Genomic DNA, 25,605 nt, shown 5'->3' with positions numbered 1-25,605 from the left:
GCATGGACAAATGCAGTCGTGCCTGAGAAGTGATAGCAATGACTGCTGTTGAAATCAGAGGAAAATATGTGCATGGCTAACGGAAAGAGAAATCTCAATACAGAGAGAGAAAAGTGAAGAATGAAATAAACCTGTTCAAAAACCTTAAAAAGGATTGTCTCTAACAAAAGTCGTTTTGACTTTCAATTCAATAAATATTTTTAAAGTGCATGCATGGTAGTATGGGGGAAATTAGAATTTAGAAATTAACCCTGGCTCTGACCTCAAATACTTCTTGATATGATATGAGAAAAAAAGACACAGACACAAATAGCCATAGTTTCATGTAGTCTTTGATAACATCTGTCATGGAAATTAAAAATGTAATGAAATCACAGAGGACAGACAAGGTCATTGGACAAGCTGGGGCATTGGGCAAGACCTACTATGAGACATGTTTGTTTCGGGTCTGGAGGTTGTGTAGCGTTTACACAGGTGGGGTGGCAGAGGGAGGAGCTTTCTAGACAGATTAGTACAAGGAGAAACAGATGTTGTGGAGTGCAAATCATGTTCAGTGAAAAAGTAGGAATCTTACATGACGGAAAGCATTGAGAGGATGGGGCCAGTGATCTTGCACTTGGAGTTAAAGGGCCTAGGCTTGAGTCCTGTGTTCCCCATTTACTAGATTTATAACCTCAATCTCCTTGAGCCTCAAATTCCTCATCTGTGGAATAGGAATAATGACTCAGACCTCACAATTATGAAGATTAGAAGTGAGTACTCTGTGTGAAATCTCCACCCAGCAAAGTCTGATATGCAACAAAAATTTAGCAAATGTTGGCTGAACCTAAGTAACTAGGCTTAATTTTATAGAAAATGGAGAGCTGATAAGGTTTTTGAGCATGAAAGTAACATGACCAGAAGTAGGCATTTGGAAATTTATCCCTGTAGTACTGTGTGTGTAGAATGAATTCAAGGGTGGTCACTAGCACAGATTTGAGTTAATGGAGCCTGAAGCAGAGCCACACTGGGAGGGGATGTGGAAGAGGTGATGAGTATGAGTGTTTGAGGGCCAATGGTGCTGGGATCTGCTCCTGGGGACATAGACGACTGTTCAGAAACTCATGCTCCGGGTTCTGTGGCTCTTTACTCAAGTAGTGGCATGACTTTTACTGAGATTTTTAACCTCTGCAGACCCCCAGTTTTCTCATCTATAAAACAAAGAGGTTAGAAAAATCTCTAAGTGTTCTTACAGCACTAAAATAGTTCATACCTATTTGAATCAATAAAATTTGTGAAGCTAATTAAATGGGAAGGCAAACAGCATAAAGGAGGAGGAGAACCTGAAGGTAGTGTAAAGCAAAAAGTTTTAAACATGAGTTAGCAGGTCAGTGACTGATATCATTGCTAGGAGTGTGGAAGAGAGGAAAATGAACAGGCTTGGGGGAGAATATGATGGATGTCATTTCTAACAGTTGAAAGGGCTCTCCTTCAAAAAATTAGACTTGTGGTTTTATGAGTCCTCAAGAAATCACTTATTTTATATTATCTCTCATCCTGTAAACATCAGGTTTGAAAGCAAATATTTTTCTTTAATTTACAGATTCTTTTCATTGGAGATTCAACCAATAGAGGAATAATGTACTATCTGATCGAAAGACTAAATGAAACCTTGCAAGAATGGCAGAAGGTCCACGGCACAAAATTCTACCACAATGTCAATGGTGGGAAGACTTTGGTCAGTTATTCCTACTATCCCCAGTTCTGGATAAGCCCTTCATTGAGACCAACATTTGAAAAAGCACTTGAACATCTCTTGCAAAGGTACAATGGAACTCTTATGTATGGCACAATGCCATAATGTGCTGATGTTTTACTAGCGGTCATAATGGCTCACTGTATATCAAATGTGCTGAAAAGCTTAAATGCCAAATAATATGGCTGAAAATGAGTTGGAAACGACAAGGGGGTCCTGTGATCAGGATGCTAGATATGGTTCAGTGAAATGTGAGGCACTGCTGTTAAAATGTTTGCCATCTGTTTCAAGGCAACATGTGTTGTTTTCCTTCCTGGATTTCAGATCACGTCCCCTGGAGAATACAGGCCAGACCGTATTGGTCGTTGGTGGTGTTCAGTGGCTTAATTCCAATCACCTACAAATTATTCACAAGGTTTTGAAGAGGTAGGTTTCTGAAGTAATAACTGTCATTAGTATCCTAAGTTAAAAAGAAAAGTCACCCTTAATGTGACTAAATTTCATCAAGATTTTATCTAAAGAGCAGTTTGTAATTTAGAATAACATACTTGAAGTCTAGTTTAAAATGTTTCAAAATACTTTCGTATCCAATCACTGGATGGCTCTTCATTATCCAAATTTGAATTTACTATGGGTAAAAACATGCCCAATGGCACATAAAACTCTACCCACAAAAAAAAAACCACCCTAAAATGTATCATATTTATAAAATGAGAATTTAGTCTTATAAGCTAATTATCACATTCTAGAAGAATTCCAGTGTATTTGTTTATGTAAGCACAAACATCTAGAAATGTAATCAAAGTTTATGACCTCAGAATTCTGATTCACAGGGAAAATTTACTCAATATCCTTGTGATCATCAAAACTTTGGGAATTGGATTTCATCTCCCAGTGGATGGACTGCATTTCTTGACACAGGTAGGCCCATTCCCTCCAGGCTATGTGAACTTTGTGGTTCCTATAAGAATCTTTGCTGGTGTCTGAAAAAGAACCCACAAGACAGTACGCAATACTCAGCGGCCTTCATAAAAATCAAAGGAGGATAATATAGTTAAGGATTATGATTTCAAACCAGTTATAATTACTCCGGGAAATAAGGAGACCATATCACATGAATACATTGTGGATACTTTGAGCTCATAAGAGAAGAAAAGGGATGCCGAGCTATGAAAAAAACAAAGAACTGGGGGGTAGATGAGAGAGATTAGGCTTTAAGTATCCCCTTACCCCACTAATGCTTCATACACCTTTAAAGACTCATGCTGGAACCACAAATGAAATTGTCAGTATCAATGAGTACTTTGGGGAAGAGTGGCTTTTTTGAAGATGATTTCTGACTGATTGCTTTTCAAAAAAAAAGTCTTTGAAGTAGTATCATTAGTTTTTCCTTTCCTTGGATATTCATAAGTGGGAGGAGTTAGAAGCCTCTGACCAGTTCTTCTCGAAAAGAGTAAATTAGTCTCAACACTGAATAGAAGTCTAAGAAAAGAAAAGGCAACATCTGTAGGCAAGAGAACCAGCTGCTCTTGTTCAAATGAGGAGAGTTCACCGGCAGGCAGGTTTGTGTGCAGTTGCTTCAGGGAGCTCAGGGGAGCACTGGGAATTGGGGAGACAGGAAGCTGTCCGTGTACTGTGTAAACTGAGTGAGATTTATTTTTGTATAATAATGTTGAGCTCTCGTAGCTCTCCCCGGTGCAGATTACACAACCCCCTCTCCCTTCTTGCCACCTCGCCTGCCGAGATGCTAGATCTGTGATGCAAAAACAGAACTGGTAGAAAGTGGCCCAAGTCAAGCCTCCAAATTCAGCTTCTTGGAGTTAGTGTGGGGAAGTTAGGGTCACTTAAAATGAGTGCAGGTAGTTTGCATGTTGGGTAGCTGAAGGGTTGGAGACTGTGAGGGATTAGACGAGGGCTCCTTTGATAATTTTTGCTGTGGGTTTTGAGTTAAATCTCCTTTAATGTTATTTGAAGGCTATAGTCAAGGTTACAGTTGATTCTTGAGAATTCTTCTCTGAGCCCCACTTTCCTCCTTGCCAAAACTGGAGTACTTAGGGCCCCTACTTATATGTAGGTTCCTAACTCTGAATCAGTTCATCTCAGCAGATAGCAAACTTTTCTACAGCACTTGCTTTGTGCCAGATCCTGTGTTAAATACTATGCTTCCCACCAGAGCTTTGATGGTCCTCATCAGTCTTTTCAAACTGAACGAAGGCAAAAGGAGGGGAGAAATGGAAAGGCAAGAATAGAATGAAAGAGAAAGGGATAATATCAAGTGGAGGCAGAAAATAAGGGTGAACTCAATCATAGGCTTCCATGGCCATTCACGAGCTTGCCTCTGCCTTCCTCTGTGGACTCATCCCTACATATACACAAACGTGCACACACACACACACACACACACACACACCACTACTGAGCTCAGTCCTACTGGGAAACTTTCAGTTTCTCAAGCACACCATGCTCTCAGACACTTCCAGGTGTTTGAAATCACTGTTCCTTCCTCATGGAGCCCACCTCTCACCAACTCCTCACCTGAACAACTTCCAGTCACCCTTCCAGTGTTAGTTTACCATGGGGCAGACTTAACTGATGCACTAGACTCAATTGGCTACTCCTGCTATGAGCTCCTATAATAATGTCTTGTGACTTTATTCATGTCGCTCAACAGATACAATCCTTGGTTGTCTGTCTCCCCTGCTAGACTAACCTCTGTGAGAGCAAGGACTGGGGAGGGAGGGCTGCATTGCTCACTCTGGTACCCCAAATGCAAAACCCAATTCTCAGCAGATGGTAGATTTTCAAAAAAATATCCCATGCAAGGAGTGAGTGATACTTCATATGATTTAGCTGCTCCCAGATCGCCCCTTCAAGGCTGAAATATTCATTCAACTGGGCCACTGGGAGTGTGACCCAGTAAGGACTCACACCTGACTGCTGACAGTACTGCCTTTCTCTGCAGAGCCCCAACTTGCCAGTGCAGGAGTGCCAAGATTCAGTCCTCTTTCCCCAATTGGGCCATCCTGGAGGGACCATGCCGGCTCTAAAACTCCCAGGGGGATGCACAAAAAGCCACTGTTGGAGCTACATCACTTCCTTATAAGTGTTTGATCCCCCAAAGCACTCTACTGTTATGCAAATTCCCATCTCAGAATCTATTTCCCAGAGAACCAACCTTTCTCTAGAAAACTCTCTTAAGAAACTGCTTACTGTAAAGTTCCATATACCTTTCATAATCAGACATATTAAAGTTGAGAAAATACTTGTAACTGGACAAGAAGCCTGCAAACAATATTGAGCATCATGGTTCACATGATGGCACAGACGAAATTCACATGTGCTTCCTTGCTCTAGATTCCTTCAGCGGGAATTTTTTCTGTTCACTACTTTTATTTTGGGGGAAATGATGTCACATAAAGATTAGGTATGCTAGCACAGTGGAGAAGACAGAAAATTAGACCTATGTGTACTGCTTCTGTTACTTTGCAGCCTGATCAACAAATGCAAGTGATTCACTTTTTCACCGGGAAAATGAACAGCATTTTTGTCCTTTAGAAAAGGCAAGAGCAATCTCCCCCCTCTGTCAGTTTGGGTTTTCTAAGAAACAGACAGCAGACAAGATTAGCAAAACAAGGGGATTTATTAAGGAGAATGTCTGGAAAGGATAAAGGGAAGGGTGCCAAGTAGGCAGGAAGAGTTTCAGGGGATAGCACCCAGGGCATATCCCTCAATCTTGCACCAAATATTTTTTTGAGTGTCTACTATGCATTGGGCACTGCGGTTGGCTGTAATGTGTCTGATATGAAGGGGGTGGAAGGATGGATGAGGTAGGAAGAGTCTCAGACTACAGGTCAGTCTAAGAAAATCCTAACCAGGATGATGAGGAATCTCAGAGTTAGAGTAGTTAGTGCAGGGTCCCTCTTCTCAGCATTGGATCTGAATTAGACTTTCTGCCAAGCGCCATCGTTGCTTTGGACATGGTTGGGAGGGAGGGAAGAATATGATCCAAAAAAGCAGCGGCTGGCAATTTCACTCAATTCTGCTGCCCCCCTGAAGCACACTCCTCTTCTCTGGTGCCCCCACCTCCATCCAATAGGCAAACCTCACTCTGCTTTGGATCCTCTTCCTGAAGCCTCACTGTCCAGCTGTCCCCCTGCCCCTGCACAGCTATTCCTTCTTCTGACTAGCCCAGAGCCCAGCATATTTAAATCCATTAAAGGACTGAGCAAATGTTTACAAATCTATTTCTCCTGTTAGAATACAATGTCTTAAGAGCAGGGGCCATGATTTCTTTTCCCTTGTATTCTTGTCCCTTAGCAGAGCTAAGCACAAAACAGACACTAATTAATATTCAAATGACTAAATGAATAAAAGTCCAAATAGATGGAGACAGCCTTTGTGATTTTCAAATTTTGACTTTTAAAGTAAGACTTTTAAATATTTCAATGGATCTTTGTGGGAAATAAAACTAATTTTCATAGAAGGAAAAGTTCCAAACTGTGTGTCATTATAGATATTTATGTGTTGGTGTTTTATATATACATAAATGTTTATATTTATATTTTGAATAAAAAACTGATAACACATCTTTACTTAAGAAATGCATGTGAAGGGCACCTGGGTGTCTCAGTCATTTGAGCCTCTGCCTCTTCATTTTGGCTCAGATCACGATACTCTGCATCGGGCTCCATGCTGAGAGTGGAGCCTGCTTAAGATTCTCTCTCTCCCTCTACCACTACCCCCCCCCCCACTGGTCTCTCGCTCTCTCGCTCTCTCTCTCTCTCTCTCTCTCTCTCTCTCTGTCTCTCTAAAATAAAATTTTAAAAAATGCATGTGAAATTAAGTCTTTTTCCTGCAGTGGGATCTATCTGTAAAAAAGACGATATTTACATGATTTCTACCTGAGTTATTAAATCATAAAACAATCCTCAATAAAAATTCTCATTCTTCTCTTTTGCAATACAGAGTGAAGTTCAGAACTTATGGAAAGAAAATTTGATTATTCTGGATGCTGCAAAGACATATGGCTATGAAGTGGTTGACACATTTACTATAACGATGGGGCGATACAAAGAGTTTTTGCAGGGGACGTGTGGATGTCATTTCCATGAGGTATTTACGCTGGCTCTTTATTTATTGTATCTTTTGATTGGTTAGACTTCTCATTATATCTTTAATTATATTCTGAGTCTTATTTTGTATTAAAAAACTATGTCCGGAGGAGATTAAATGATGTATTCACCATTACTCAGCCAGAGCATTTAGCAATCACAACTTGAGACTCTACAAAATAAGATGTTAAAAAAGAATTAGTTTTTATGTAGACATTTGAAAACTAGGATCACTGGTCAATGAAAGCAGGAAGATGGAAACGTGGAGAGCACTTGCCTTGACTAACACTCTCAACCTTCCCATAGGAAATTGTGGTCAAAGAAGGTATAAAATGTCTTTGGTGGAGCATGAAAATCAAGACAATTTAATGTGCTAAACTAATGAATGACCTTCCTCCATTGGTTTATCTAATGCATTAGACAAGTGGGCCTGTGTTTTGAGTAGTCCGCAATACCCCGTGGTGAAAATTATTTCATTTGCGGTCAGTAATGTATTAGGCTAAACTGATAAGGTGATAGCAGACAATAATTTTAACCTCCCTTCCCCCCCACCATTTTTTCAAACTCTGTGATTATTTCCTCTTTATATCACTTGAATAAAATCTTAGTAAGTCCCATAACTTTAAAACAACTTTCAGATAATAAGAATGAAAAATTATTTTCAGGCGTAAGAAGAATGACAGTTCAGTACTAAAATTGCCCAGTCCTGTTATAACCACATGAAGTCATTTCCTTCCCCCAGCTCAGGCCCTCTTGGGTCTCAAAGCCCAAAGGAGGAGAGAGGGTATAGGAGCTTTCTTTCCTCTTTCTGTCACCCATTTCGTCACTGGGTCAGGTTAGGGAGATATTAAGGACAATGAAAGTCTTACTTACTTGACTGGTGTAAGCATAACCCATTGATGTGCTTTCTGGGTAGGGCATGCTAATTCTTGTTAAAGTGCTTTCTTAGACTTCCTTGAAGACCCTCCTTCCCACTGGGGCCCTCTGACTATGCCTTCCTTGATAGAGGCAATACCTGGGCCCCTTGACTTCCAATTGTCCCTCCCTCTGTTGTGGGTCACCTTGCCACTCCAGGCACCCTCCTGAAAACTATTCAAAATAGCACTAGGCTTGCTATACTGTTGCCCACCTTTGATCCACCAGAAACACTCATGCACACTTGCTCTGCTGTTGCTAGAAATAGAGTTAGCTGCCAATACAGCCCTCTCTCTCTTTCACTCTTTCTTGCTCTTGGTCTCACTCTTGCTCTCTCATTCTCCCAGCCATCTTAAAGCTCATCTATAGCCACAGTGTCTCATACCAATTCTAATGATCCCCAAACCCTAAAGGACACACATCCACTTCTTAAAGTTGGTCTCTCGAAGGCCCCTCTCATTTGGCTTGAAGCAAGGGTAAAGCAATTCCTTATGAGGGAGAAAGACTGTCAATCATCCGGACAACTCACATGGAAAATCTTTCTCTTCCTTCGTCTTCACTTCCCTACTCTTTTAATGAGACAAAGGTTTGCAAAACTGGATTTTGTCTATACTTTTTCAAGTTTTGCATACATTGTTTTGGAGTATGAAGTTACTTGGCTCCTGTTGTTTGCTCTAGATCTTAGGAGCTCCTGCTGAAAGTGCAATGGAAGAAAAAACTGCAATGTCTCATCTGATCTTTTTGCCAGACACGGGATCTCTTGTTCTTTCTCAAATGGCCCCCTTGGTAAACCAGAAGGCAGTCATTGGACTGACTAGGGAAATGACCACTAAAGGTTTCTTGGATCCTGTTTTTCAGCCTTAAGATGACTATCAGAATTCATTTTGATCCTCAGATTTTTACGGCTACCCAAAGTTACTGACACTGCATTGGTTCTTCTGTATATGTTATATTTTTTCTATGTTATATTTTTTACATATAATTTTGTAGGACAAATGGAGCTGCATCTCAGGGAAGTGGGAGCCTGCACCCATAGTAGACAGCATGGCATTTTAAGTTTTGGTCTAGCAACTTGAAGCTTGGCCATGCTGTTGCAGCACAGATTTTACACTGTAGGAGACTATGTGTTTATTTATTTCTTCCACACACAAAAAAATATAACACCCTTTGAGTTCCTATTCTATTTGCAAAAAGTCAAGACTTAGAGACACAAGAGCAGGTAGCCAGAAAGGGGAAAAAATAACCTTACAGCTGAGCCAGCCCAGTATCATAGTTGGCTGCAAAAACAAGTCAAAGGTTGCCAAAACCCACATAAAACAGGGACTTTGAAAGACAATATACTGATCTTTTTTTTTTTTTTTTTGCCTCTTTTAGAAAAGGTTTATTTATTTACTTATTTTTATATAATGTGTCTTCAATTAGTATTTTAGGGGAGGGTATCTGTTTTTCTTTTTCATCTTTAGTGCTCGGGAAGTCTAAAAAGGAGAAGTCTTCCAAATATTTCCAGCATGGCTCCAATTAAAAACAGAAGATGCCCTTCCCACATGATTGCATTACATGTGTCTCCTGCCACAGCATTAACCGGTTGACACTAATAGTCATGGAATTTGAGAACTACAACAAAGGCTCTTTGAACCATCAGAACTAGAATATTGGCTTATAAATATTACTTATAAAAATAGCTTTAATTTGCATAGCAATAATTTAAGCATGTCAGGTGAAATTATGTCACTTATTTGACTTTATAATTATGTGTAATCATCATGTACAAATTGTTTTTTAAGCCCTATTTTTTAAGTTTATTTATTTATTTTGAAAGATAGCAGATAGGGGATAGCAGATCCCAGAATTTATCAGAGAGAGAGAAAGAGAGAGAGCAGGAGGGGCAGAGAGAGAGGGAGAGAGAGAGAATCCTAAGCAGGCTCCACACTGTCAGTGCAGAGCCCAATATAGGGCTCGAACTCACGAACATGAGATCATGACTTGAGCCAAAACCAAGAGTCAGATGCTTAACTGACTGAGCCACCCAGGCGCCTCAAGCCCTATTTTTAATGCATGTTGACTTGGCAAGCTACATAGGTATCTTCAAATTATCTTAATTGATTCTGGAGCAGCATTACCATTTTGAAGTTTTATTTTTTGAGCTAAAATACTTCTGGGGGCATTTGCCTTTCCAGTTACACTGCAGAGTGATAAGGTCATCTTTCTCAACTGGCTCTCTTCATCACAAAGTCTCTACACCCGTTCATCACTTTGGCATAATTGCTGCTTAAGTCTTGAACAAAATGCACCTCTTGTAGCTCAGGACGTTTCTATTGCTGACGCTGAGGTTTTACAATCTTTCTACGCTATCACCCAACATCTTAAATCACTGTTAGCTTATTATAAAGAATCAAGAAAATCTAAAGGCCCTTGCAAAGTATGATTTGATGATTAATGTAGCAAGCCAGGGAAAAGGAGATTATTGGCCTCATGTAAAACATATTAAAGGACAGAAATTTGTTAATAATAACCATTTTTTTCCCTCTGTGCTCATCTTATGAGCTGACAAAGCAATTTGTCATACAGGAATAGCAAGAATTAAAATCAGCTGTGCTAGAACCATGAGAATTTGAGTTTGTATCTTCTGGTGTTCAATTAAGCCATTCCCACAATAGATCCTCACATACCTAAGAAGGATTGCTACAACAATTACAGTAAGATCTTGTTGCGTCCTCCGATTTGTCGTTAGGATTCTATCAGAGACATAACACACCTGCATCAGTTGACTCTTGTTGCCACAGGTAAGACGGGAGGTCTCAGCCCACCTCTTTCATCTGTCAAGTCACCACGAGAGAGAGTATGTTGCCGCCATGGATCTCTAAACAATTTCCCAACCGGTGTGCATCAATGTTGACTAAAATGTTCCTGCTGGTTAAAAAAGCAGTTGTTTCTCTTCATGGGCAGAAATGGAATTTTGTTTTCCCAACATTTATGCAGGACAACAAACAGGATCCAGGTAGTTTTTTCCCAAGAGTGGTTTTGGATGGTGCTGTTAGTTGTGTGGCAAACATCTAGTGTGAACAAGCTAAAACCTGGGAAGGATACAACAATATTATCAGCCCAAACCTGGCTGCAGGAGGGGCAAAACCACAATGGTTACGTGATTATTAATTAGTCTAATCAGCTTACAGACCTTATATGATATCTCTGTTTTCTGGCAGATGTAGCTACACCTCTTGCCTCAGTTCTCCCCCTCCACCCGCAAAAAAAAAAAAAAAAAAAAATCCCTCTGATCACTACCCAGCTCTAATACCACTAGGTTTCCTTTCATTCTGGAACCATGGAAAGAAAAGATTGTTAGTTCTTTGTGAGACATGGTTTCCTATTACTATTTAATCTTCATCTTATACTCTTGATTATTTAAGTTTAATTATGTAAACAAAAGCTTATCTGGCCTAGAAAAGTTTTCCTTCTGTGTTATGGGCTTAAAGTTTTTCCCTTTCTCCCTCAAACTTTAAAAAGTTGTCATAAACCCAATGAAGAAAAAAGCCTTTAAATTCATTTATCCAGAAAATTGTGGTAATGACTTTTGGAGAAAAAAGAACAACTGATTCAAATACAGTTAGTGTGGATAGCAGATCTCAGAATTTATCAGCATGGCTATTTTTTTTTTTTTAATTTTAACGTTTATTTATTTTTGAGACAGAGAGAGAGCATGAACAGGGGAGGGGCAGAGAGAGAGGGAGACACAGAATCCGAAACAGGCTCCAGGCTCTGAGCGGTCAGCACAGGGCCCGACGCGGGGCTCCAACTCACGGACTGTGAGATCATGACCTGAGCCGAAGTTGGATGCTTAACTGACCGAGCCACCCAGGCGCCCCTCAGCATGGCTATTTTTAATAAATTAGCAATGGCAATTTAATTCAACAAAATTTTGTGTCTGTGTGAGCTGTACTAACTACTATAAAATGAGCTAGGAGAACATTTTTTAGGGTCTCCTTGAGTATCTCAAACTCAACATATCCCCAAAGAGAGAAGTATAATAGTCCCTTTAAACTTTCTTCTCTAGAAGGCCTGGATTTTCTTTATTGCACTCTCATTTACAAACTAGTATCATTCTTGACTCCTTCTTATCTTTCCCCAGCCCACAACAACCTCTGACCAGCTACTTACCAAGTCCTTACCTACTAAATGTTCTGCTGAACCTTTCTCCATACTCTGTTCCAGTTGCCTCAACCTTGTTTATTCTTTTATTTAATTTGTTTGTGAGTCCAGTTCTTGAGCTAAATGGTAGTGATGCAAACATAAATAACAAACATTCTCTTCCCTCCAGACAGTGTAGTCAGGGGATCAGGCATAAAAGCCCATATTATGAAACAATATGTTAAGTAGCATGTTATACATATAAATAGGATATTGTGATAACACCAAGAAAGGGCACTTAACCCAATCTGAAGATTGAGTGAACCTCCTCTTAAAAATTGTCCAAGTTGATTGTCAAAGGATGAGTAGTCAGGCTAATAGGGTGATGGCAGAAAGGAGGCCATTCAACCCCATGGGACAATGTAAACCACATTAGCTTTGAAATAACTTGATGTTCTCAGGAAATCACAGGCAGTTCTGTATATTGTAGAACATCGACTATAATAGGGTCCTGGGAAAGGTGGGCTAAGGCCAGATCATAGTTAAGAGCTTAGACTGTATCCTATAGGTAGTGGAGAGCCAATGAAAGGTTTTATAGAGAAATGAGATGGTCACATATTTGTTTCAAATAGGTAAGTCTGATAACATCAAGGGGGACAGAGTGAAAGAGGACAGAGTCTGGGAGAGAAGTTAGGAGACTTTTTCAGAAGTCAGGTGAGAGATGACAAAAGCTCGCCCAAATCAGGACAGAGACTGAAAGCATAAGAGAGAAGGAGAATACAAGCCCTATTTTAAAAATAAAACCTGTAGATCTTATCTGCAGCATGAGGGAGTAGAAAGACTCAAAGACGATTCCTAACTTGGATGATGGATTAGAGCTGAACCAGCAACTGAGTCAGAGAATGACAGAAGGTACAAGCTCAGGGAAAAGATGATGAATTCAGTTTTGAACATGTTATGTTTGAGATGCCTGTAGGACATCCAGGTGGAGATCTCTTACAGGCAGTTGGCTATACAAGTCTGAAGCTTGAGGTGCAGGGTGGGGCTGGAGATAAAAAGTTGGACGTCATCAGAAAACAGAACAGTTGAAACAATGAAAATAGATCATCCAGAAAAAGTGAGTAGAGTAAGAGGAAATGAGGATAGAACTCTTGGAGACACCAATATTTAAGCAAAGTTTGGAGAAATAGGAACATTTGAATTTAGAAAATAAACTGATAGAGGAAAACTCTTAGTAGAGTGTGGTGCGACGAAAAGTCAAAAAGTGAAAATTTGTAGAGATCGAAATAGCATTAATGTTGTCAAATGTAATGGATAGATTTATTAAGATAAGGATTTTTAAATAGTCATGGATTTGGCATTGAGAAGGTCTTTTCTGATCACTTTAAGAGAAATTTCAGTAATTTCAGCCTCGGTGGTTCAGTCGGTTAAGTGTCCAACTTCGACTCAGGTCATGATCGCATGGTTTGTGGTTTCGATCCCCACATTGGGCTCTGTGCTGACAGCTCAGAGCCTGGACCATACTTCAGATTCTCTGTCTCTGTCTCTCCGCCCCTCCCACACTTGACTCTATTTCTCTCTCAAAAATAAATAAACATTAAAAAAAAAATAGTGATTGCAGTAAAGGGGCTACTGAGTGGCTCAGTCAGTTAAGCATCCATCTTTGGCTCAGATAGTAATCTCACAGTTCATGAGTTCAAGCCCTTTGTCAGGCTCTGGGCTGACAGCTCAGAGCCTGGAGGCTCCTTCAAATTCTGTGTCTCCCCCTCTCTCTCTCTCTGCCCCTCTTCCACTTGTGCTCTCTCTCTCAAAAATAAATAAACTTTTTTTTTAAAGAGCAATTTCAATAAAATTTTAGGGGCACAAATAAGACTACAATAGATTGAGGAGGTATAAGAAACAAGAAAAGGAGACTGGAAAGCCTTTCAACAAGTGAAAATAAGAAAAAGGTGGGGCACTCGGTTGAATGTCCAACTGTCCAACTCTTGATTTCAGCTCTGTCATGATCCCAGGGTTGTGGAGTCTGCTTAAGATTCTATCTCTCCCTCTCTCTTTTCCTCTCTCTATCCCCCCTCTCTCTCTCTCTTGAAGGAAGGAAGGAAGGAAGGAAGGAAGGAAGGAAGGAAGGAAAGAAGTAAGAAAAAAGAAAGAAAGAAATGGGGAAAGATACTGGACTTAGACAAAGTAGTCTAGGGTAGGAGGAACTGCTTTTCATGTTTATGGGCAGAAAGAGAATAATCTCTACCACAGAATACATCAAGAATACAAGAGGGCATAGGAGGAAGGCCCCTGATAATGTGGGGGGAGGATCAAGTCAAGGACACTGTAAATAGTTGGTCGGGTGCTGCTAAATGAACAAGGTTGGCTGGAGGGCCTCTTCTTCTCTATGATGTATTTGCCCTAGACTTTTGCAATATTTTCATCTTAGAACCTTCACTTTCAACTACTCAAATTCATCCTTCATATCCCCACCAGGATGTGTCTATAGTTCCAACCCAATGTTGTCATTCAAAACCTTTCGATGGCCCTGTAACTAAAGAGGAATCACATGAGCTTTCACTGCCTACCATTCCTAAACCCCTTTTGGGGGAAAGAGACTCTAGACAGTTTATTCCATGTAAAATAATTTGTGCTCATTCCATCATCTGCAAGTGAATTCTAGCTTTTTCCACTGGATGATTAGATTAGAAATCAGTGCCTGCTGAAAATGAATTCCGTAGCCCTAAGGGAGCCCAGTCTTTCCTGGGATGGTTTGCTACAAAATCCTGTTCTGGAAGGAGCATCCTCTATTGAATGGTGGTAACAGCAATTACATCAGGGTCTCTCTCTTAAAAAGGATAATTAAATAAAAGATGAACGAAGAGTGCCAGTCACTCTATGTGAACTAGTGTTATGACCCCATGAGTCAGCTGTACATGCCAACGTCTGCAGTACTAGAACCTAGAATGTCAGTATGCCTAAGAAAGAGATGTTGACCCATAACTATTTCATGTTTTTTGCAGTAAACCCTCATTTTGGGGGGATAGTGCCAACCTTTAAAAGTCAAGCTAAGATGGGCTCTGCACTACCTTGATTAGCATTTTCTACTTTATGTTTTGATGCTCTACCCAAGTAAAAACAGGATCTGTGGTTTGGGGAATTCTGTGTACTCCTCCACTGTAAAAATTCTCAAATAATATTAGTATTTTAAATGATCCAAAAAGCCGTTACAGCAAAGAAACTATTTAACTTAGTTTGACCCAGTTTTCCCCAAACATTTTTGACCACAGAACCACTTTTCTTTTTTTTAATAACACTGTTAACACCTCACTAAGCACACTTTGGAAAAACTAGCGTACAGAAGAAGGTCGAAAATCATGCATGGAGTACAGATTAAATGTGGCAGAATGACCGCAAGCATTTATCTTCTCTTCCACTTGAAACTCCACCAAAAGACTTTAAAGACATAAAGCTATTCACCTCCCTCCCCCCAAAAAGACAGAATAAGAAATAACTCATAAGAGATAAGAAATCCGAATTCATTTTAAGAAGTTTAACAGCCTACAAAAGAGGTTACAGTGGAAAATGAGAGAGAGGAGAGATACCAACTAGAGAGGAAGGCACACTTGCCCGCAGAGCCTCTGGTTGACCCAGACTTGAACGAGCCCAGAGCAGAAGAAGGCGGGGCTGAGACATGGGTCAATCTGTAGGCAAAACTGGTGGACCCCGAATCCCTCACCCCACCCCACCCCGTGGCTGTCCATATATACCTCCATATATACGATTTCTTTTAAAATTGAACATCAGAGATGGACTCAGAAACACGGGTATGGAAAAGAACAAATTAATCTAGAGGCTGAACTCGGAAAAATGCACGTACAAGTTGGAACCTGAAGGGTAGAGCCCCTAAACTTCCCCCCAAACCGTCCAAAATACCAGCAGACAGGCGCGCACCGCCTCACGCAAGGGGCTAGAGGACTCTTCTGACAGGAAACGGAGGGGCCCAATCGAAGATCTTTCAAAAGCCACAGTTGTGCTCAGCGGATCCCTACGGTGAAGTCGGCAGTTTGAATGTTGGTCCACACAAATTGGTTCTAAGTAACATTTTCTTGCTTAAATAAAACTTCTCAGCTCAAGAGAGATCGATGGAAACAAATACCTGCAAGTTAAGGTCAAAATAGATTCCAAGACCCAAGATGTACATCTAAACAGAGCAAGGTTGGAACTTAGGTTGTAATAATTACACTAATGAAAGTCTTTTATATTATATCAAGAATTCAGTGACATGAATATTCAGCCACTTAGGAAATTGAGTTTAAAACGGGAATTAGTCTCTGGAGAGCTGCATAGGAGTACAAGATAGAACCAACAGTTTAACATTAAATTGGTAAGCTACTGGTCTATGCCTCCTTATAATCAGTCTGCTCACCTCAGAGCAGAATTTGTTCCCAGAGCCGGAAACTGAGGTCTGCCTAAGGAGCAGGAGTTAAAAAGCAGCTGTCAGAGTAAGAAGGACTGGAGATTTGGAGGTAGGGGGGAGAGACTGAGACACTGCAAATCTGGAAACACCAAAAACAAAAAACAATTCCTCATTCCTAAAGAAAACTTTAGTCTTGCCCTCTAATCCTCAGCATCTTTGACCCATTCAGAAGTTGGACTGCCTTCAATCAAAACATACTTATTTCATGTGGCCATGATTCAATATTGGGGGGGGGGGTGAAAAAAATCATTATTATCTGTAAAAATTGTACGATTTCCTGAAATGGAACCATGAATTATAAGGACTGGCTTGTAGCTATTGTTTGTTGCTTTATTTTTATTCCATTTCTGTGAATTCTTGGGCTACTTTTTTCAGCTGGTCATAAATTTGGTGACTGGATCTTGGATTGAATGTCATGGCTGCAGAATGACTATACCAAATAAAAAGTACTTCAATAGTATACATTTGTTTTAAAAGACCACATTAGCACATTTTGGTCAAGCTCATGTTTTCCAACCGTGGAAAGCCATTACCCTCATTCTTTATAGCCCATCCCTGTCCGTGAAACACGTTTATAATCAGAACATCCCCCTTAATCCAGTCTAGAGAGATTTTGGAACGCTTGAGCCACTGAAAATTGTTTTCTATTTTGTTCTGTGGATCTGGAACCACATCAGAAGTTCCTTGGGTGTTATTCAGGTTAAGATCAGTTTTAGGAAAGGTATTTGCTTATAATCTGCCTGACACATTTCCAATAATTCACCAAGCTTTCCCTTTTTGTAATAACTTTTCAAAACTTCTAAGTTATTTCAGATGCAGCAGTTAATTGACATGGTAATATACTCATTCTGATTAAAATTTATGTGAAATCAATTTTGAGGGTTGAAATTACATGCATTTAATAGTAAAAGTTGCAACGTTAGTTTTGTTGTGTAAATTTATAACAGTTTTTCATTTGTTTGGGTAGTCTTAAAATAACCATTGGACAAAACCAGTCAAGTTGAAATGTGGCCATTTGTATGCCTTCTTAAATGTGTTTGTGCCCAGGTCTTTAATTACATAGATATGTAGAAAGATCTACAATCATAAACTGGGAGATCTCTTAGCATATAAGGAACGTATGAAAAAGTAAAACTTACTTCTGCACACCAAAGCACAGAATTTCAATTCTTGTCACCCTGGGTCACAGAAAATGTGATCATCCACATTTCTATAATATGTTATCATGACAGCAATTGCTTCCAGCACCAAAATTACTCCTAAGTTTCTATAGTTAATATATTACAAATATATTACTGTTTTGAAACATTGTCATCTTTACTTGAAAGTCTGTTCTTACATATAACTTAATCTAAATTTGAACATTGTCATGAGAAAGATAATTTTTATTGTCACATTTATACTTGTGATTATAGAACAATGCTGACCAAACAGGTTATCACACTTGCTGAGGACCAATTGTCCTTCACTATTGCTTCCTAATGTTAAGTGTAATTTGACACAGTAAACTCATAAAAAGAAAATAAACAACAGCAAACACACACACACAAAGCTAAAAACAAAGAGTTACTTTGGAGTATTTTAAAGTGTCAAAAGAGATGCGCCTGGGTCACTCAGTTGGTTGAACCTCCGACTTCGGCTCAGGTCATGATCTCACGATTTGTGGGTTTGAGCCCCGTGTCAGGCTTTGGGCTTTGCACTGACAGCGGCAGAGACTGCTTTGGATTCTCTGTCTTCCTCTCTCTCTCAGCCCCTCCCTTACTCGCAGTCTGTCTCTCAAAGATAAGTAAATGAATATTAAAAATAAGTAAAGTGTCAAAAGAATTGTCATTTAACATTCATGTTTAGAGTCATGTAAACGTGTGCCAAATCCCATTACATAATCATAGGTGATACCTCCTTATCCCTCTAGGTACACGTCTCTTTCTCAGTTGGCCAGGTCACGTGTGCCGAAATTTAAAGGAGCATTTGTCAGCATCAAACACTTAGAATTTGTCTCTGGTTGAGACGATCCCTATACAAACACGTCTAGAGTCTTTTGTCTTTGGTTCAAGGTCTCTTTCGTGATATTTTCTAATAGGTCACTTTTGTCGTTTACTATCATTATCACTGTGCCCCAGAGGTAACCTACCATTTGTACTGAGAACATCTCTCTTTCAGAGCCACATTCCAGTCGACACTTTAGTTGGATTTTATTTTTTTTTCAATATATGAAATTTATTGTCAAATCGGTTTCCATACAACGCCCAGTGCTCATCCCAGCAGGTGCCCTCCTCAATACCCATCACCCACCCTCCCCTCCCTCCCACCCCCCATCAACCCTCAGTTTGTTCTCCATTTTTAAGAGTCCCTTATGCTTTGGCTCTCTCCCACTCTAACCTCTTTTTTTTTCTTTTTTTTTTTTTCCTTCCCCTCCCCCATGGGTTTCTGTTAAGTTTCTCAGGAAGTTGGATTTTAATAATCCTAAGTGGTCCTCTGATGTGGGGAAGGACCCAAAAGGGCACATTTCCACACAAGAGATCAAAGAAAAAAAGCAATTAGCCCTTTTTTGTACAGGTATCAACATCTTTACTCGCAAAACATTTCCAAGCCTTAAAATTGTAGCTAACTCCTTTCCCTGCACTTTGGAGCCCATAAGAGTAGGTAAAATAAAGTAATACTTTGAAACTTGGAGATAATAGTTTGACAGCAGTGCTGGAGACTAAATTTGACAAATAAGTTCAAAGAAATAATAGCTGTGTGAACGGATTATCATGCCCACCATAAATTAGCACTAAGTAACGTATGAAGAAACTATTCGTTACGTGGAAACAACATGGTGCCTGACCTTGGGGAGCTAGTCTCAGACAATGTCTTTGAAGTCATTTCATTCTTGTGCTTACTTCAAGTATCTTAGACATGTGTCTCTATATAGTCCCCTTGAGGGTAGGGACCATATTTGAATTACTCCATGTGTTTTCTGACAGACAACGCTGAAGATTGAAAATTGGATATTATATGGAAAAAAATAAATCAGTAAATCTCTTCTACTGCTTTTCTATTATACAAGGATTACATGAATTCTTGCTAACTGTAAAAATGTAAAAACAAGTATACAGAATAAAAACAAAACTTGCTGCCTTTAGGGGTACCTGGCAGGCTCAGTTGGTGGAGCATGCAAATTCTTGGTCTCAGGGTTGTAGGTTCGAGCCCCAAATAGAGTGTAGAGATTACTTAAAAATAAAATCTTAAAAAAAAATTCCAGGCTTTATGTCATATATACCCCTTATTCTCACTCCCTTCCCCATTGGAAATCCTATTAGCAGTTTGGTACATAGCTCCATTTTATACATACACTCTTGATTTTAATTCCATGTAATTAATACTCTTACAATGTCAGCATTTATGATTGCTAGATTTATATAACATTGGGCTTTATTTAGAACTACTTTATTGCTCTAGAAACACTTTTAGGAAAGAATAGCAGTTTATGAAATGCATTTTAATCTGTAGTATGGACATCCCTGTATTTTCTCAGTATTGAATTCTGCTTATACTTGGCTTATGCAACAAAAAACCGGGTCTATGGTAGGCTGGTGGTAGACTCAGTTAATATTGATGAGTGAACATTTGGTAATGAAAATGCCCCCCACCCCCCACCACTGTTTATTTGGTTACTGGTCTTGGTTATTTTCTTACATTTATTCTTCTAGATGTATTTTAGAATTTTTTTGTCATGTTCCCCCCTCCCCAAATACTGCTGGGATTACAATTGGCATAGTATTTTAATTAATCTGGAGGGATTTGACGTGGTATGTCTTTCCATTTGTTCATGTTTTCCTTTTATTAAACTTCATGTTTTGGGGGCACCTGGGTGGTTCAGTCAGTTTGGCGTCTGACTTAGGCTCAGGTTATGATCTCGCTGCTCGTGGGTTTGAGCCCCGCCTCGGGCTCTGTGCTGACAGCTCAGAGCCTGGAGCTTGCTTCCGATTCGGTGTCTCCCTCTCTCTGCCCCTCCCCGACTCACGCTCTCACTCTCTCTCTCAAAAATAAATAAACATTAAAAAAATTTTTTTAAACTTCATGTTTTCTTCACCTGCATGATCGCTAAACTGAATGAAATTGTTTTAGTATTGTAATGGGATCTTTTCTCTGATATATCTCTTCTTAATTATTGATAGAATATAGAAAAGCTATATAATTTTTAAATATTAACTTTATACCATCTCATTATTTTTTGGTAGATTCCTTTGGGTTCTCAAGGTAAACAATCATATAGCTACAAATAATTCTTTGGTGATTTTCTATAACAAAATATTTTGTAATGTTAAAACTTGCATGCCTGAAATAAATTTTATGTGCTAGTGGCATAGTGCACAATAATGCTGGATTTTTTAAAGACTCCTGGATTCAATTTACAATAGTATTTGAGGGGATTTTTACATCTTTATTTTGACAAATCAAAATTGAAGTAATTCTTTCTTTGTAGGTTTGTCATCTTTCAGGAGTCAGCTTCAAAGTAATACTGGCTTAACCAAAGAATTAGGAAATTTATCGTCTTTGATTATCTCTTGCAAAATAGCTTTCAAAGGAAACCAACTGAATTAAGTGCTATTGGGCCAAGCCCTGGGATAGATGTGTAGGAATCAATCTTGAATAATAGCATGCTGTGACCAGTGGCATTGTGTGAGGCATTAGGCAGGCCCTCAGAAGGTGGAAGAGACTCCATCATCCCATCTTCCTTTCTCAGAGATCACCTTACTGGTTTAAAAATAGAAATACATTATCAACCTTCCCATGTGATCTGACAAAATATTGACACTACTCTTGAGGAGAAGCTATAGGCTTCAACAAAGACACTGGATATAAACATTTTTGTATTATCTCTTTTATAAATCACATTCAAGATTGCTGTAAGCATCTACACTAGCATTCTCCAACATTTGTAATGCAACACTAAATGCAACCCTGAAATCATACAAAACATTGAGATAACTTTTAAAGAACGATATAACCTTTTGCAATGAGATGTATTTTTAACTGTTTTGCATTTAATTAGCATGTAGATCATCTGGCAATTGCAAAAGCCAGACCTTAAGATAAACTTATACAAACAAAAGTAACCTTATTTTGGCTTCAGAACACTGAAATAATATTTTTTCAAGGTTGAATGTAATATTTATGCTTAAGTGTTTCCTTAAATAAACTTCCTTAAAAATGTTCACTAATCTTGCTATCATTGAATACACACCTCCTCCAAAACAGAACCTTCAGGAAAACATTGGTGCACCTCCTGGCCTATCATATTTAAAGTTGTAGTATAACTAAACAGGGTGGAAGGAACTGCACATAAGAGAAACTTACAACCTTGGGACCTGGAATATTAATCAGTGGTTAACTGCAAACTGAGCTCTGAATTACCATCCGTAGGGATTCCGTACCACAACCCACTGATTTCACTGGTCTTCTTAAGAGTCACTTCATCTGAAGGCCTGATCATAAAAAACCAAACCTCCCATAGCTACAGGAAAACAATTCATTTCTTTGGGGTTGGCAGGGTATAATTGGTTTTAAAATGCATTACTATTACATCTTTTCTTCAGAATGGAAATAGCTTCAACATTTTTATGATTATAAAGGAGTGTACATGTGTTGTATTCAAATAAAAAAGTCAAGACTAAAAGTTACAAAGAATACGTTTTTAAATCACCTATAATTCCTCTACCCAAAGATCACTACTGTTAACATTTTGGTTTATATCTTTACAGAATTTCTAGTCCAGTAAATCTTCTAAAAAGGTTCATACTTACTTGCATATAACTAAAAATACCTTATCTTCAAAATAAGCATCTTGTATTTGTTTAAATATTCTGTATTTTTGGAGCTCTTTTCAGTGTATCATCTTATATGGAATAAAAACATGCGGATCTAAATTATTATATACCACTTAAAGGAATTTTAAAACTCCATGTGAGCCAGTGTTACCTTCATTAGTCACCAATAATATATAGTTTATGTATCCATATTGACCAAAAATAATGTCTTGTTATTGCATTATTAATCACTCATAAATTGAATGACTGGAGGTTGGGAAGCAGAGATGGGGAGGAAATTTTTGTTATATATCTTTTTATGCTATATAAATGCTTTGTAATTCTGCCTATTCAAAAAAATTTAAGATAAATATATTTACATATGTACAAACATATATAAGTTATTAGCTTAATATGGCATAGCCTGCTTCTACAAATTCCGTAACTTACTAAGTACCCAGAAAAAATGAAACCACTAATTGTAACAGCATCAGCTTATGGTTGTGCAATGGAAAAGTATTTTTCTTTTCTCCACAAATAGCTTTAATTTCCATTCTATAAAGGGATGCCATGACAGGTTTAGAGTACCATGTTTGATTCACTGACCCAGCACAGGCACCTCAGTGTCTTTTCCATATGTTAGCATTTGGCCTAAGTACACACACACACACACACACACACACACACACACAGAGGCAACAGTGTGGTATAGAAACCATCTGAAACTATCCCTCAGATGCATTGGAACCAACTGTCCTGAGGTAAGAAAAATGGCAGAAATTCTAATTCCAACCTTAGGGGGTTTTTTGACAGGTAAGTTACTCTGGCTCTTGGTTATGTAGATCATATTTATCACTTTTAGGCAACATCTCTGTGATAAAGATGCCGCTCAAGTTTGTGAGTTAGTTATACTAATCTACGCAGGGCTTGAATCTCCTTGATTTTGACTTTTTTTTTTTTTTGCTCTTTATTTGCAGGTAGTGAAGTCAAAATTATCCAAAGAATATCACTTTATCAGAATGAAACAATCAAGAAATCATATTGTGGGAAGATATTTCAGCAATCAAAGCAAACGACAACGAGACCCTGTAACAAATTCTCAATCACCATATCATGTCAGAGGTCCAGTTAATCAGGTTTGCTCTGAAATCCTTCTCAGCAGGATGTGTGCAAGTAAAAGGACTGTGTAGACTCCCTGCAGGAGGACTGAACTTGGAATTGGAAGCAAGCCACTCACCTGGACGTGGTCTAAGAACCAAATCCTACACATCACGGGTATCTTGGATTGACCACACACTCATGCATGCTGGCACACACATATACACCAATGCACACATGGCTTAAAAAAAAGTAATAATAACACTTTTCTTCCTACAGCTTTATAAGGTCAATATATGCACTTGACAATCACTTGGTTTCAAGGGGAAAGTTAGAGCTTGAAAAAGGTTACTTGAAGTATAATCATAAATTGGAACCACTGTGGGCTAGGTATTGCATGATGATAATAAGGAGAAATATAAACACTTGAATTATGTGGACAAAAAGGATAATGCTCTTGAGTATTGTGTTATCTTCTCTATCGGTACATTAATACTGAAGAGGGGAAAAAAGCAGTTACATTCCATTTGCAAGTAGGGATTGTGCTTGTGTTTTTTACCAGGAGAAAGAGTGATGTGTACGATAGCTTAGACTTTGTAATCTAACGCTTAGGAAAAACATTTCTTCCTATACTTTTTAAATTTTACAATTGAAAGGAAAAGAACAGGAATGCCACACAGGGAATTCGGAGGGATTCTAGGAGAGACATAGGAAGTGTAGTAATTTACAGTTAAAACACCAATGGATTTAACTTTGCACTCTTTGTACTTTTCAGTAACATTCCCTCCTATCCTGTCTGTGAACTTGGATGGGTAACTGCAGTCTAAGTTGATAAAAAATGTAATGTTAAAGTGAGAAACAAAATGTAGTTCCTCATGTATTACTTTAATATGTTTTATTGATGATACTACTTAAGAAAGCTTTTGTTTGCTGTTAGAGGCCTATGTAATTTAAGGTTACGTTTTATGTAAATATTTTCAAAGGATTAGGCATTTGCATAGGCATTTATTTTCATAAAGCATTTGTATACGTCCACAAATACCATGTTATTGGTAACTATATTTTGATTTTTCTAATCCAAATTGAGAGTAGGAATAAAAATATTTTTTTATTAAAACTGTGGCATACATATATAAAACATACCTAGTTCTAGTATTGAGAACTTTCTTTTCTATATTTTAATTTCAAAATAGTGAATTTCTTTATTTTACGTGTTTTGTTGTAAGCTATCCCACAGTTACAATTGTGTTTTAAAGGATTATTTTTCCTTTGGGGAAAAAATAAAGCTGAGAGTGTTATTCAATACATGTCTGAAATTAACAACTGTACAAATACCTCAATTTCATTACCGTACAAAAAAAGAGAGACTATTTTGATTGATCAGTTCCTTGGTATGAATATCCACCTCTTTAAATACTCTATTTTTATATATATTTTTATATGAAAGTAAACATGAATTTATATTTAACTGTCTTAAGTTATATTTAAGCACAACTATCACTTGATATAAACAATACATATCTGCCTCTAACAGATGATAGATTTTTTTTAAGTGGTACAGAATTAACCTTTAAAATGAAAGATTTGGGGGCACCTGGGTAGCTCAGTCGGTCAAGTATCTGGCTTCAGCTCGGGTCATGATCTCACTGCTCGTGGGTTCGAGCCCTGCGTCCGGCTCTGTGCTGACAGCTCAGAGCTTGGAGCCTGCTTCCGATTCTGTCTCTGTCTCTCTCTGCTCCTCCCCTGCTCGCTCTCTGTCTCTGTCTCTCTCTCTCTCTCAAATATAAAATAAAACAAAAAAAATTAAATGAAAGATTTTTCTAATATCTGCAACTATATGCAAACACTATTTTTAGGTTTTTGACTATTTTTTAGTGATATAAAATGTTGCCAATTCATGCAGCTTCTCATCATGTTTTAATGTATTATATGCTCTATAATAGGTTTATAGTCAGGGATGTTTCTTGTAATTTACTGTCAACCTAACTATAATAACCATCTGACTGAGGTTAGTCCTGCATTTACCTCTTCACCATTGAAATAATAATAGATTTTAGAAACAAGTGTAACAATACTATTAATAAATATCTTACTAGTAATAGTCTGTGTTCAAAGAGTATCTTTCATTTTCATTTTTACTGGAGGTATACAACCATAGAGTGATTACTTGGCAAAGATATTATCATACACATTCAACTATTTGAATGTGGTTTAATAGGATAACTGTCTAGTTCCTTCCAATCCTGATATCCTCTGAATTTTGATCAGATGAACTCCCTGCTGTCCAACAACCAAAACTTTTGAACACAGTGCAGTGAAGTGTTTTTTTTTTTTAAAGATAAGGCCCTGAAATGCTAGGATTATTTTCTT

General features: G+C 38.5%; 1 protein-coding gene across 4 annotated transcripts in view; it reads left to right on the top strand.

The window, feature by feature from the left end:
* Positions 1-25,334, top strand: part of CPED1 (cadherin like and PC-esterase domain containing 1) — a 267,418-nt gene extending 242,084 nt beyond the window's left edge. For all 4 annotated transcript variants that reach the window (XM_015067315.3, XM_015067313.3, XM_015067314.3 and 1 more), the window contains 5 exons: positions 1,583-1,803; positions 2,060-2,161; positions 2,569-2,656; positions 6,701-6,847; positions 23,115-25,334. In XM_015067315.3, the coding sequence (XP_014922801.1) occupies positions 1,583-1,803; positions 2,060-2,161; positions 2,569-2,656; positions 6,701-6,847; positions 23,115-23,327 (771 nt within the window). In that variant the 3' untranslated portion in view covers positions 23,328-25,334. The remainder of the gene's footprint in view (positions 1-1,582; positions 1,804-2,059; positions 2,162-2,568; positions 2,657-6,700; positions 6,848-23,114) is intronic.
* The last annotated feature ends 271 nt before the right edge of the window (positions 25,335-25,605 follow it).

Source organism: Acinonyx jubatus, chromosome A2 (genome assembly GCF_027475565.1).
Source record: "Acinonyx jubatus isolate Ajub_Pintada_27869175 chromosome A2, VMU_Ajub_asm_v1.0, whole genome shotgun sequence".
Lineage (NCBI taxonomy): Eukaryota > Metazoa > Chordata > Mammalia > Carnivora > Felidae > Acinonyx > Acinonyx jubatus.
The sequence above is the reverse complement of the archived record's forward strand: the minus strand, read 5'-3'. Positions and strand labels throughout refer to the sequence as shown.